The 14,988-nt window shown below is 46.8% G+C and overlaps 2 protein-coding genes across 2 annotated transcripts in view; both read left to right on the top strand.

Annotated features, from left to right (window-relative positions):
* The window catches only part of Ergic1 (endoplasmic reticulum-golgi intermediate compartment 1), a 28,605-nt gene extending 23,852 nt beyond the window's left edge, over nucleotides 1-4,753 (top strand). The window contains exon 6 of the mRNA XM_036197832.1: nucleotides 2,863-4,753. Within this exon, the coding sequence (XP_036053725.1) occupies nucleotides 2,863-2,970 (108 nt within the window). The 3' untranslated portion in view covers nucleotides 2,971-4,753. The remainder of the gene's footprint in view (nucleotides 1-2,862) is intronic.
* Nucleotides 4,754-10,248: 5,495 nt separating this feature from the next.
* Nucleotides 10,249-14,773, top strand: Rpl26l1 (ribosomal protein L26 like 1). Its single transcript, XM_036195196.1, is given in 6 exon segments — nucleotides 10,249-10,299; nucleotides 10,601-10,772; nucleotides 10,849-11,024; nucleotides 13,544-13,604; nucleotides 13,607-13,677; nucleotides 14,470-14,773. Coding segments are annotated over 6 exon segments (660 nt in total). The 3' UTR covers nucleotides 14,599-14,773.
* The last annotated feature ends 215 nt before the right edge of the window (nucleotides 14,774-14,988 follow it).

The raw sequence follows: 14,988 nt of genomic DNA, 5'->3' as shown, positions 1-14,988 counted from the left end.
CATACACATACATACACAAAAAGATCTTTTAAAATATAGAATAGCCCACTTACATTAGCCTATTAGGGTTCTCTAGTGGAACAGAACTAATAAAATGAATATACATATACATAAATCCCATATATATGGAGTTATAATTTTTTTGTTTGTTTCTTTTTGTTTCTGTTTTTTGAAACAGTTTCTCTGTATAATTTTGGTGCCTGTCCTGGATCTCACTCTGTAGACCAGGCTGGTGTCAAACTCATGGAGATTGGCCTGGCTCTGCCTCCTGAGTGCTGGGATTAAAGGCGTGCCTCACCACCGCCCAGTGGAATTTATATTTTATATTTATATAAACAACCTACAGGCTGTGGTCCAGCTAGAGCAGTGGTTCTCAACCTGTGGTCACAACTCCTTTGAGGGGGTGTGTATCAGAAGATATCCTGTATATCATATATTTACATTACTATTCATAACAGTAGCAAAACTACAGTTATGAAGTAGCAACAAAATAATTTTATGATTGGGGTCACCACAACATGAGGAACTGTATTAAAAGGTCGCAGCATTAGAAAGGTTGAGAACCACAGAGCTAGGCCAACAATGGCTGCTACCTACAGCAAGTCCAAGAGTCCAGTAGTTGTTCAGTCCACAAGGCTGGGTGTCTTAGCTGCTCTTCAGTAGATGCCAGAGTCCTGCCTAAAGAAGTAGATGTTAACGCCAGTGAAAGAACGGACTTGCCAGCAAGAGTGAGAGCAAGCAGGCAGAGAGCATTTCTTCTTTCTTGTCCTTTATTTAGACTTCCAGCAGAAGATGTGGTCTAGATGAAAGGTAATCTTCCCACCTCAAAAGATCCAGATTAAATGGAGTCTTCCCACTTCAAATGATTTAATTAGGAAAAAAAAAAAAATCCCTTGCAGGTGTACCCAGCCGCTTGGGCTTTTAATCAATTCCAGATGCAGTCAAGTTGACAACCAAGAATAGCCATCACACCTACAGTGGGCCAGAGTCACCTAGCAAGCAGGAGGTCTGTTTTACCAGGAAACGTGTCCTTCAGTTTTCTGAACACTGTACTGAAGGTGAGGAAAGTGGTTGTGGACAAGCCTTTGCACCACAGTCGAGTTGGACAATCCTAAGTCAAACCATGCAAATCTGAGGGGACCCTGCCTCGTCAGACAGGGAAGCAAAGCACAAAGAGAAAGAACGGAAGTCCAGTGCAGCCTGACCTCATCCACCTGGATCAGACTTCAGGGAGTCTGATGCCGGGAGGTTCATTGCCACCATATTTAAAACAGTACAGTTTGAGGAAAAGTTTTCCAGGCAACAATCATTCCCAGTCCAGGGCAACAGTCTAGGAAGGGATAAGAGCCTGGGATAAGCATTCAATGGGATTTGAGTGAGGTCTCCCTCTCTAGCAAAAGGTGGATGAGGTCTGCAGCCACTGATAGCAAAAAAGTCACCAGGTCATTAACAATATCCACTCCCCAGCCTTCTGGATGGGAAACGGGTGTTTTATCTCCTCCATTGAGAAGAGGCCTCTGTGTGTTTAACATTCCTGGTTCCCTAGTATTTAGTGAGCAAAGGACCTTTGTGTCCCAACATAAATCAAAAGCTGTATGCTATTCATTTAGCTGGGGGCATTTCTTGATGAAGAAGCAGGAAGCTGTCAAGAGCAAAGACTCAGTCTGCTGCTGCTGCTGCTGCTGCTGCTGCTGCTGCTGCTGCTGCTGGTGGTAGTGGTGGTGGTGGTGGTGGTACAGGTACATACCTGTAATACCAGCACTTGGGAGACAGAGACAGAAAAATCAGAAGTTCAAGGTCATCCTCAGCTATGAGTTAGCCTGGGCTACATGAGTCCCTGTCTCAAAACAAAAGTGGGTAAATGAATAGCACAAGTTCTAACGTTTTGAACCCCAGTTCAGCAATTGCTGTGGCACCAGCCGAGTGATCTAGACCTCTGAGCTTTCTTAGTTTGACGTGGACTTTTAAAAAGGCACTAACGTCCTACAGTTCCCCTGGAGATTCTTTGTGGTCTGTGCTGTGGCTGTGGGGCGTCCTGACAGATGGACAGCCACATTCGTCCTCAGCAATGGTAATTGTCACCTCCAGGTGACACTGAGCAGTGTTTGGTGACGACAGGAGGAAGAGCATAGCTCGGACACCCGCCGGTGCATGGGACAACCTGCTAGGATGAGGAATTGTCTGGACCCATGTCAGGAATGCCACTAGAAGCCTCTTTGGAGGTACTCTCTGTGGTTGTGACCGGGCTGTTTGGAGTTTGTTTGCTTACTTCCTGGCTGCCCAAGGAAGGCCAGCTCCAAAGAGTAGGAATGTTTCCAGTCCTAAGCATTCTGGCCATTTTCCCTAGTCAGTCACAGGCAGACATTGTGGATCTGTCAGACCCAGACTCCACTCCCAGGTGACCGGCATATTAAAAAACCTGGGGTTAGAGGCATCACATTTCAGACCCTCCATCATTTATCTGAAAATAGGATTATATGTAGTTGAGAAACCTAGAGTAGAGGTTAATACTATAGGCACCAAGGCCAAGACAGACCTGAGTTCAAATCACAGCTATTTAACTTGGTGAATTTGGGAAGTGACCCAGCCAAGGTTCACTTTCCTCATCTGTGAAATGGGTTAATAAACCCCCTCCTCATTCAGAGAGTTCATCTGGGATCTAAAGGAACCAATGCAGGTGATAAGTCAGTCGTTTTCTCTGAGCCCTGAATACTGTTGGTGACAAGATGGCAAACAAGACATGGGTATCATGGGCAATGTGTCTTCATGAGTGAGCGCACCCTCTTGTGATGCAGGAGAGGACCAGCCTGATGCCTCTTCGGCAGTGGTCTCTGACACACTCCCTTCTCTCCCCTCTTGCAGATCTGTGCCATCATTGGTGGGACCTTCACTGTCGCTGGCATTCTGGACTCCTGCATCTTCACAGCCTCCGAAGCGTGGAAGAAGATCCAGCTAGGCAAAATTCACTGACATCCTGCCCAGCCCAGTGACTGAGGACCAGGGACCCTGCTAGTCTGCCTCCAGCGCCCTATCTCCTTCTGCCTTCTTTGGCCCAGTGTGTGTGGGAGGAGGGGGTGGTGGTGGTGGTGATGGGTGGCACAAGGTTCCGCAGCTACCTCTTTCCCCATGTTTTAGATAAATTTACACTGCCTGGAGTCTTGGTGTTCTTTTCCCTACAGAGCCCCAAGACCAGAGTGAGGCATGGAGAGGTACTCCAGGGATGCCAGTGACCCCTCGTGGAAGGCTGTAGTCTTTTTTCTGGTAGGGAATAGCCCAGAGTCCTCACAGAGCAGCTCACAGCCAGGTTTTGACCATCTTTAAGCCCCACCCTTTGGACACACGAACAGCTCCATTTCTCCCCTAGCAGCCAACCTGAGCTCTCAGCCTTAGGACCAGGTTGCCCAAAGGTACTGCTGCCTGGCACTTTCAACCTGGAATGGTACTTGGCAGGCAAGCCCCTAGATATAGCACTGTAGCTGGAACTTGCTTCTGCCCCATTGCTTCATGCCCAACCTAGAGCCCAGGTATTATCCCTTGTTCCACCCCTGCCTCCTTCTAGGAAGCAGATGCCCACTTGTTTGACAGGATGGTGGAGACTGGGATTTGCCCACCAGACCTGAGGCAGCTCACGGTTGCCCCTTCCTCTTGTCTTTGCTCTTCTGAATCCCCACCAATGTGCCTCAGCCGCTGTGCTATGTGGCAATAGCATTTCTTGGTGACGGGGCTGGTTCCCACTGCGAAGTTCCCCCGACATACACCATTACATTCTGCAGTGCCGAGGGTTAGGGCCATGTGACTGGAAGGTTATACTTGGAGGACCACATAAGGCACACAGTCTGTGCACGTCTGTCCAATCCAGAAGCAGCCTTCCCTGCAAACCACCACTGATCTTGTCTTGACATTCACCTTTGGTCCCAAGGCCTTAGCTAGGGGAACGAAGCAGACCAGCTTCTTCTCTTTGCACCTCTGCCTTGTAGGCTCCCAAGGGTGCCCAGCGTTTGGGACCCACTTGCCATTGAGATCTCCTATTAGCTGAGCACACACCAACTCGTTCCCAGCCCCTGGGGGGCTCCAGTGTCTCCTCCACTTCCCCCTGATGTGGATCCCTTCCCTGTTACCTTCTCATCCTTCTCTTTTTGTCCTAAAGGGAGGGGCAGTGGTCCAGGCATGAATTCCATTTGGAGAATTTTAGCTATGCTCTCATGTCCAGAGAGAGAGCCGCATGCCTGGGCTGCATTTATAAGAGACTGCTTGCATACTTTTGTAATGAAGGGGAGTCTCCAGTAGGAAGTTTTTTTGGTTTTGTTTTTCTTAAATAATCTCTTATGGGTAGCTGGATTCTCTGCCGTTTGTAATTTTTGCCTCTGAATTCCAATTCGAAAAAGTTCCCTTTTTATTGACTGTTGTGTATGTAAACTGCCCCTGATTTATTTCTGGTATCTGGCCACTTGGATGGATTTCTTTTCTTTTTTTAAACATTTTGTTCCCCAGTTACAGAAACCAGTCCCTTTGGTGTGTAAATCTGTCACCTGTGGAGGGTGGGGCAGGGTGGGACAGGGCGGGGGGAAAATATGTGGCATGCATATGAGTTGAAATCCCACTTTTGTGAGGACACAGGGGATGTTGGTTTCCCATGGAAGAGATTCCTCTGGCCTGTTATTCTTGTAAAGGTATTCTCAAAGGGACATATGTTTTGATTCTTTCCCACTCACTGGGTTCAAATAGATTATTAAAAGGCTGCTTTTCAGAAATATTGCTGTGGCTCTGCCTGGGTTGTGGCTGGATGGCCGAGAGGCCAGGGTGGGCCTGAGAGTGAAGTTAATTCCACAGGACTGAGGTTTCAAATGCTAAAGACAAGCAGGCAGTGGTCCCAGCACTGGGGAGGCAGAGGCAGGTGGATCTCTGAGTTCAAGGGCAGCCTGGTCTATAGAACAAGTTCCAGGACAGCCAAGACTATATAGAGAAATCCTGTCTCAAAAAACAAAAAACATAAAAAGAAGAGGAGGAAAAGAAGAAAATGCTGAAGAGAAGATCTGTTGAGTACCAAGAGAATCTTGCAGGATACAGAACAGTTACAAACCATTGACCTTCAATATTCTAGTTGGTTTTATCCCAGCTAGATTGTGTCTGTAGAGGGTTATGGAAGCTTCTAGAAAGAAAGAGAGCTTTTAACTATGGGCACCTTAGGAAGGGATCATCCTGGGAAGAAGGGATTTTGATGTTACTGAGGACCCACAGGTGATGCAGACCATGCAGACTGGCAATCCACTCACTCATAACTAAAACAAGAGTCCTTTCCTGTTCTTTCTCAAGCACTAGTGTTGCCAGAAATTTTGGGAGACCCACCTGGGGGTGCCACATGTCTGGAAAGCAGAACACCAAGTGGACTGCTTCCTCCATGGATTCCTGGTTACAGGATTACTAGATTGGCAGAGGTTTCTCAAGTTGACATGCAACATGGAGGGATAAGTAGCTATTTTTTTATGATTTCTCCTTTTTGATGATCTCTACCCAAATGCAGATGAGAGGTGCAGAATAGACCCATAGAGAGCTGAATCATAGGCCATGGTGGAGGTGCATCACAAGGGGGAAAATTCAAGTGTTTGAGCAGTGGGTGGCATATCACGGTGGATGCGTGGGAAGAAGCGAAATGTAGCAGTGGGGCTCAGAATAAGGAGGGACAGTTAGGTTTTATTCCTTCATATCACAGTAAGGTGTTCTTATTTGCTAGAAACATTAGAGTTTTGAATCCCTTTTTTAAGAAAAAACTTGTGGGGGGATGGCTTAGTGGGTAAAGGAGCTTCCTGCCAAGCCCAATGACCTACATGATGGAAGGAGAATTAGCTCCCTCACGTATCACAGGACATTATGCATGAGTGTAGACACACACAAGTAAATAAATGTAATTGACAAAAATATTTTAAGAGCCAGCAAGCTAGGTCAGTAGGTACCTGATGATCTGAGTTCAATCCCAGAAAACATGTAAAGATAGAAGGAGCGAACAGTCTTCACAAAGTTTGTCCTTGCATGGCACATGACACCCACCCCTGCACACACATAATAATAAATAACATTTACATTATTTTAAAACTTGTGTTGGGGCTGGCGGTGTAGCTCAGTGTTAGAGACCCTAGGCTTACTCCCCCAGCACCAAAACAACAATCAAAGAAGCCTGGTGTGTACTTCTAGAAGGTTCATTATCTGAAGATATATATGGTAGTGTGCAAATGTGAGGGGATATTTGTAAAAGAGAACATTCTCTGAAGACCCTTTTCCTCCCCACAGCTGTTTCCTGCCAGTTCTTTGCTGATGAGGTCATGCATTTTATTCTAACCCATCATTGGAAGGATTGGGCATTCTCGGCATGCCAGGAAGAAGCAGCATAATTGCATCCTGGTCACACAGCTAGCAGGTGGTCCAGTTGGAATTCCAACTCAGACCTGCCTGAGTACAGGGATATGAAGAAACACGGGGGTCTGCCTCAGCCCCAAGATCATCAGAACTGTGTCAAAAGGGAAAGCTGGAAATGGAGGAGGAGGAGGATCGGAGCAGGAGAGTCTGCTGTGTTTCTCTTTTGTCTTTTTTTTTCCTTTTAAAGCAGTGACTCTCTACTTTCCTAATGCCACCCTGTAATACAGTTCCTCATATTGTGCTGACCCCAACCATGAAGTTATTTTCAGTGCTACTTTTTTTTTTTTTTTGAAGACAAGCACAAGGCCCTGGGTTCGGTCCTCTGTTCTGGGTGAAAAATAATAATAATTTTGGACTGGCTTTAGCTCAGCGGTGACTTTGACAATGTGTCAGTTCGCTATCTTGCCACTCATTGCTACTTCTTAACTGTAGTTTTGCTACTGTTAGGAATCATAATGTAATTCTTCTTTGTTTTTTTGTTTTGTTTTTTGAGACAGGGTTTCTCTGTGTAGCTTTGGTGCCTGTCCTGGATCTCACTCTGTAGACCAGGCTGGCCTCGAACTCACAGAGATCCGCCTGCCTCTGCCTCCCGAATGCTGGGATTAAAGGCGTGTACCACCACCGCCTGGCTCTGTAAATGTTTTTGAGAGAGAGAGAGAGAAATATGCCAAAGGGGTCATGACCCATGGGTTGAGAACCACTGTTTTATATCAACCTGTGAGAGACTGAGATTATAACAGTTAAAGTGCTCCCCACATCTCCCATCGTGCTCTGCACATGGCTTCGTGTAGATGCCAAATAAATCAATGAGTGAATGAACATCTGAGGAAATGTGTGGGGAATAACCTCAATGTGCAGAAGAGTGAACAAAGGAGCCAGTGAGTGAGTGAATGAACTAACTTCCATGATTGCTATGAAGATGACCTCTGACCCTTTCTGGGCACAGTCATGCTGGCACCTGCCCCTGTGTTCCACTGAAAGTGACTGACAGACACTGGGCATGGTGGCACACACCCTTAATCACAGTACTCGTTTGAGATCACTGATGACCCTGTCCCAAACCCTTGCAACCCAGACACAGTGACAATGGATGGCACTGAAGTCACTATGGTCTCTACATCTTTAACTGCAGTAGGATACTTTGCCCAAGTGGAGCCTTCCTCCAAAAATCTCCAACACTGATTGCAGGGGCCTCTGGAATAAAGTCCTGAACAGGACCCTGCAATAGCCAAAGGTCCAGTAATACTCGTGTTGGACTTCCATAACCAACTCTAATAAGCTAGACATGTGCACAGGATCAGCCTGAAGGAGGCTTTTCAGCATAGGACAATACCTCCTTTCTGCATCTTAGAGTCTCCATCTGTTAAATGAACATTGCAACCTCATAGCCAGCATCTGGCACAAAGTAGGTGTTCAGCAAATGTACAGTGAATGGATGAATGGGGGGCTAGAGATGATGAATGAATAATACTTTACACAGAAGACAGCGGAAGCTGGAAGCCTTTCCCCTCCCTCCTCGCCGCCCGCTCTATTGCTCAGGGAGGGACCTTCACAGGGCAGGTGCTTTCTTCTCAGACTATGGCACAGCCAGGGCTAAGACTTCATGCCCAGAGCATGAGCAGCGTGTCTTAATCTGACGAACCTGCAGGTGGCGCCCGCGCTTCCAGCAATTGTCCAACAGAGGTGGAACCAACTCTCTCAAGCAGTTTAAAAAGTCAAGGAAGCACACTTCACACTCTTGTGTTGCATCGCACATGTTTTCATCAAACAGAAAGCTGACAGTTTGAACCATTGAGATTAATTTTAGGACTCTTGTGAGATCTATATAGCTAAGTGTTAGATGACAAAGATACAGCTCAATATTAGAGCGCCAGCCCCCAGCATGAAAAGTCTAAATGTGAAGATTAGAGCAAATGCAAAGGCTGTCTTTGGATTATTCTGAGGGAGCCCCACACATCTGCTCTTCTTAGGAAGACTGACACCTGCTTTGTGCCAGGCACTGTTCTGAACACTCAAGGAAACCCATTTAATTCTCGCATTCTCGTTCTACAGGTCAGAAAATTAAGACTATAAAGCAGGCAGTCCCCAGATCCAGCACAAAAGACACACTTGGGACCAGCTATGACTTTATGATCCAAGAGCTAAACAAACAACAGGTGTGTATGGGTGTGTGTGTGCGTGTGTAAAAACAAACGAACAAACAAACAAACAACATTGCCACTCCTCAAAAATCTTTGGAAGGTGAGAGAATGCTTTTTTAAAAGTTCAGATTTGAGGGGCAGGGAAGTATAAGTCAGTGTAGAGTGTGTGTTTAATGTGTTGAGTTACTGGACTCGATCCCCAGCAGAAACAGGGTTTCTCTGTGTAGCCCTGGCTGCCCTGGAACTCCCACTGTAACTAGGCGGACCTCGAACTCACAGAGATCTGCCTGCCTCTGCCTCTCAAGTGTTGGGATTAAAGGTGTTCACCACCACCACCCAGCCCATCATGTGATTTTTTAATTTTTTTAAATTTGTTTATATTTTTATGTATGAATGCTCTACGTGTATGCCTGCATGCCAGAAAAGGGCATCAGATCCCACTGTACATGGTTGTGAGCCATCTATGTGGTTGCTAGGAATTGAACTCAGGACCTCTAGAAGAGCAGCCAGTGCTCTTAACTGCTGAGCCATCTCTCCAGCCCCCACCATGTGTTTTATAGAATTGTAGTAGGGCCCAAAATTTCGCATTTTGAGCTTAGTAATTCTGAAGAAGCCAGTCAGATGGCTTTTGAATGGTATGTCATAGTGTTTAAAGAATGTGGACAATGTACAATCAGTCTGCCACATGGGCAGAGTTCACACAAATTGAACCAGACACAGGCTGAAAATATTTAGACAAAAAAAAAAAAAATTGTTCATCTAAATTGAACATGTACAGATTTTTCTTTTCATTTCCTAAGCAATACAGTATAAGAATTCACATAGCCTTTACATTGTACTAGATGTTATATCTAGACACAATTAAGTTACAGGAGGACATGAATGGGCTATATCAAGCATTATGATGGAATGGACTTGAATATCCACGGATGGAGGTGCTGTAACCAGGATGCTGAGAACAACTGTGCAGTACATACCCATGTGACTTCTGTTAGAATTCCTAGCCACGCCCCCAGCACATGCATGGTGTAGCTGTAAGCCCATATGCACTTGTGTGTGTGGGGGGGGACCTATAAAAGTGGGGTCCACCTACAATCCTTCTCTCTTTTCCTCCAAGCTCATTCCACAGGCCTATGCACACCTTTTCCATTCCCTTCCCTTACTAAACTCTTATAGCGGGTTTTCTTGTGCCTCATGGCGTCTCTCACACGGTAAACCGCCCCGCTTGAGGAATAACTTCTACGGACTCCTTTGTTGGGGGCAGTGGGGGTGAGCGTGGAGAGTTTGAGAATGGTGAGAAACCAAAAGGGCATCAGCAAGGAATTGGGACTGCATATGGCTCAGTGATAGAAGTGTTATTGGGAAACAGGGAGTGGGTTTCAGTCTTACTGATAAAAAATATTTTTTTTAAAAAAATGGACTCAGAATGAAGTTTTGAGAACCATCCCATGGGAATTTTAGAGAAACTAACGGGGCAGGCAAGCTGTAAATCTCGGCTGCTACCAGGAGGAAAGAGAGAAGAATCCAAGAAAGAGTCCAAGAATATAGACGGGCTGGGCAGTGGAGGCCTGTTATGGGGGGTCGGGGAGGAAAAACAGTCATGGCAAGCAAGGTCGACATTTTAGCGGGCAAACCTTGAGGGGCAATTTGTGGTGCTTCCCTTCCCTAAAATTGGTGTGTTACAAAGGAAACAAGTATGGCAGGCCGAGCTGATGTGGAAGGAAAGCCCATCCGCAGTGGCCTCCGAGTTGGCTAATGCCTGCTTGTCTACCCAACAGAATAGGCCCTGACTGTTTGTTTTGTTTTTGAGAGAGGGTCCCATATAGTCTAGGCTAGCTTTGAACTTTCGATCCCCTGGGCTCCTCCTCTCCAGTACTATAATGATAGGAATGAGACAGCAGGCAGGCTAGAAAAGGTCCTAAAAGCCTGGATTCGGTCCCCAGTACAAAACCGGAAACTGAAGCCAGAGAAGCATCGATGAGTTTCTGTTGCAGGCCCTACCTACAAAGCAGTCCCACCTCTTAGGCCCTAAGACTTAGGGGTTCCAGGCTGCTGCCCCGCCCGCTCTACTACTGGGAGGGACCAACGCCGAGACCTGGCTCCAGCCGCGGGGGGCGCTGTCCCGCTTTCCTGCAGCAGGAAGTGGAGACTCGCATGCCTTCTGTGACCGCCCCGAGGGGAAACGTCATATCCGGCCCTGCGCACACTGCACCGGAACTGGTGGGAGAGTGGTTTTCTCACGACCCCTTCTTGGATAGATACTTGGCTCTTTCCTACATCCTGTGACCTTAACAAGCGATCACCGGGAAGTTCCACCTCTTGGTGACCTCGGACCGCAGCATAAGCCTCAGAAGCCACTTCAATGTCCCTTCTCACGTGCTCCGGAAGACCATGTCTTCCCGGCTGTCCAAGGAACTGCGGCAGAAGTACCATGTCCGCTCCGTGCTTGTCCGCAAGGACGATGAGATCCAGGTACAGCCAGGAGTCCTTGGGTTCTCTTACCCAGGGGCATATGACTCAGTTACCCTCTTAGCATGAAATCCCGGAGTAGTCACATACCCCAAGACCTCAGCAAGGCCACTTCAGTGCATTCGGTTCCTCGATAATAGTAATAATATGCCAAGACTGCAAACATCTGCTTTCTCAATGTAGCCCACTGACCTGTAGTTTGCCAAGTATAGCTAGCCCACGATGGCCCCTTGAGCCAGTCTTTGAAGGAGAAAACGCTACAGTATCATGAGTTTAGCAGAATTGGACAGATCTGAGAAAGTCGACCATGTAACGATACTAGGTGTGACAGGGAAAATGAGTTGGTAGCAGCAAGTCAGAGGTACAAAACTATCAAAGACCATGTGTTCCCAATGACTGGAGCATAGGGTGTGACAGGACTGTGGGGGATAAAATTAGAGATTAGATTGGTTGCCAGAAGGAGTACTATGCACTTACCAGGCATTCAGTTGTTCTGAACATTAGCTATGAACAGGACTGAGGAAGCCTGGACTACATAGTGAGACTTGTGTGGTTCCTCCCGTCCCAAAAAAAGTTGCCTACAACTGTGCTCCCATTCACTTGTGATGGCCTTCAGTATCACCCCTGCAGCCTTATAAACTCTGCTTTGAGCTGTGGCTCAATATAGTGGCCACATTTATTAACAGGTGGCACCACCATAGTTGAGATCAAGCTTGCGGTGGCTTGCAACTTCCCAGACTCCTCTTCTGGTTGTTTTTCCCCTCTGTTGCCTCCCTAACTCCTGGAGTTCATCAAGGCCTGGGTCGGGTCTAACATTCCTCCTGTTTAGTATTCTCTCCAGGCTTTCAGTGTATGTTCTGTAATAGCAACTTCCCACTTTTTGAAATTAATTTGAGACAGGATGTCACTATTTAGCTAAGGCTGGAGTTTTGTTGTTGCTGTTGTTTGTTAATTGTGGTAGGGATCAAACCTGGGGCCTTAAACCTGCTAGGCAAGCACTCTGCTACTGAGACACAAGCTCAGACCCCTAGAGCGGTCTCGAGCCTAACACTCCCACTGCTTCTAAAATCTGGTTTTCCTCTCAGCTTCTATATGTCAGTAAGTGGCATATCTCACTAGATGTCTTGAGTCCTTACATTTTCCTTAGTGACCCTCGTAGTCCTCACAGAGTAGGGTCATCTCCCTGTAATCCCAACACCCATCGTCCTATTGTGACAAAAGCCGACTGTATCAGGTTAGTCACTTCTCGTGTCTCCTTTCCTGATCAGTGATGACATTTGTGAATTTACTTGAGAGCTGCTTATTGCCCCTCACACTTAAGGTCCATGTACCGGAGAGCTGTCCTGCTTGTTGCCGGGTCTCTTGGTCCAGAGCCTGGCTCCCAGCAGGGCTCAGTTGATACCTGTTGACTAGGAAGAAATGTATGAACTAGATGAGTAGGATAGGTACGATAAAGGAGCTAAAAAGTTAAAAAGAATTGTGTTTTCTTTTAGACATGAAGAAACTGAAACTCAAGCTAAAAGATACAGAGCATAGAGTTGAGGATGACCTTGATCCTGAGTACCGGAATTACATAGGTCTATTGTGCTAGACCTGTGCAGTGCCAGGCCTGTGCATACTATCTATGCACGTCCTCCGCCTCTGACTCCACTCCCAGCCACGGGTTAGTTTTGTGGTTTTGGTGCTAGGTTTGAACCCAGGGCCTTGTATACACTAGGCAAGTGCTCTTGCATCCCCAGGCCCACAATGTAGCTTTAAAATTGAGGGTTTCAAATGTTTGCATGATAGTCTTGGAAATTTCTTTTCTTTTCTTTTTGTTTTTCGAGGCAGGGTTTCTCTGTGTAGACCTGGCTGTCCTGGAACTCGCTCTGTAGGGCTGGCCTCATATTCAGAGATCTTCCTGCCTCTGCATCCCAAATGCTGGGATTAAAGGCATGCGTGCGCTGCTGCTGCTGCTGCTGCCGCCACCACCACCGCCACTACCACTGACCAGCTACAAAGTTTTCTTGACACCATTTTCTGTGATTTGTTAAAAGCTAGAATACAGCTTGGTGGTAGAACTTGCCTAATGTGCAAAACCCTGGCTTCTGTCTTCACTTAGAGAATGATTATATTCTCCTATTTTTGAAAATGTTTATTTATTTATTCGTGTTATGTGCCACTGTGCACTTGTGGAGGGCAGAGGACAACTTGTGGGCTTTCTCTCTACCCTGTGGGCCCCAGTGATCGAACTCATGCCCTCAGGCTTGGTAGCAATGGTCTTTACTTGGTGAGCCATCTTGCCTGCCCTATACTTGTTCATCTCAAGACTACTTTTGTAATGACTATCCCTGGCTGAGGAAGATTTTCCTTCTTCCTTAAGTAAATAAATAAATGTGAAGAATCTCTACCCAGCCAACCGTAAGACAATTATATAGCAGCAAAATAACCAGCTCTGACTGCCCAGTCTGTTTATGTTCAGAAGTTTGTATGTTTAGCCCGTGTGTTCCTGACAGCTTCCTCCATGTGCTGTGCTGTCCTAGGTGGTTTGAGGACGCTACAGAGGTCAGCAGGTCAGCAAGACAGCCCAAGTGTACAGAACTCAAGCTACCTCAAGCAGGGACAGCGTGAGACGACTAACAGCATGACTGTCTACGTGCGCATCCACCCCAGCAAGGTAGTGTTCCGGCTGGGTGTTGGCCTGTCCGGGCTGTCTGCGTAGATGGGGGTGGTTGAAGCCTAGAGGCAGGCCAGACAGGCTTAGAGGAGAGTCTAGAGGATTGGTTCTCAACCTGTGGGTCACAACAGGGTCCTAACACAGATGTCCTGCATATCAGATATTTACATTAACGATTCATAACAGTACCAAAATTACAGTTATGAAGTAGCAACAAATCATTTTATGGTTGGGGTCACCACAACATGAGGAACTGTATTAAAGGGTTGCATAGCATTGGAGAGGTTGAGGACCACTGGCTCTTCTGTGTTGCCCTTCTTCATGATGTATCCCCAAGCTGGTGGCAAGAGGGCTCAGGCATTCTAAGCATCACTTGTCCATTAGAAAAAGTCCTGAGAGAAAAGGGCAAAGCTCTCTTCCTGGGCATCCCCACCCAGGTAAGATGTGCTGTTCACCTTTGAACTCTGACTTTACACTGCTGGACGAGTTTTCTTCTCTGAGTTTCAGATCCGTAAACCCGAGTGGTTAGGGTCCCATCTTCATAGTTCCTGCATTATTACTCAGTAGCTGGTGAGAATCCAGATTTTTTTTCTAGGCAGTGTATTCTGTCAGCCAGGGATGTAAGAACAATTTTCAGCCATATCCAACACATCACTGAACTGCATAGATGGTCTTGTGGGAATCTGAGGTCCTGAGGTTGGCTGGCAGGAGGAACCTAAAGGAGGCTCCACCGTCGGGGGTTATGGAGATTATAAATTCCTTCCATTAAAACTCTGTTTTGTCTCTTAACAGATAGATATCGCCAGGCTGGAACCAGACAAAGACAGGGAAAAAGTTCTTGAATGCAAAGCCAAGTCTCGGCAGCTTGGGAAAGAGAAAGGTCAATGCAGGGAGCTCACTGAGGACACAGGAGTGAAATAGGCGGTCATGCAGCCAGGGCTGACCGCAGAGGCCTTGTCTGGTGTCTGCTTCAAACCTTTCAAAGTGTGGCTGATGTGTTTCATTGTGTTTTGCTACTAACCTGTCACTCTTGTAAATCTCCTTTTGCAGTTTCGATAACTCATGAATAAAAATTGGAGCCGTTTTCTAATGTCAAGTGGCATTTGCATTATTTTATAAATGAAAGCCTTCTCGTCCACCCCTGTCAGTCTCTCAGATGTCTTAGGTGGAGCAGCGCAGTAGCAGTGATAGGCCTTGCTCTTTGTGCCTGTGGAGGGAGAAGGGCGGGGCTCTGGTTTCTGAGGCAGGGGGTTGTCTGATGGTATCAGGATACCGACTGGCACCCTCAGAGCCCACTGAGCTCACATTGCT

The sequence above is a fragment of the Onychomys torridus genome, chromosome 8 (assembly GCF_903995425.1).
Source record: "Onychomys torridus chromosome 8, mOncTor1.1, whole genome shotgun sequence".
In the NCBI taxonomy this organism is placed as follows: Eukaryota; Metazoa; Chordata; class Mammalia; order Rodentia; family Cricetidae; genus Onychomys; species Onychomys torridus.
The sequence above is the reverse complement of the archived record's forward strand: the minus strand, read 5'-3'. Positions and strand labels throughout refer to the sequence as shown.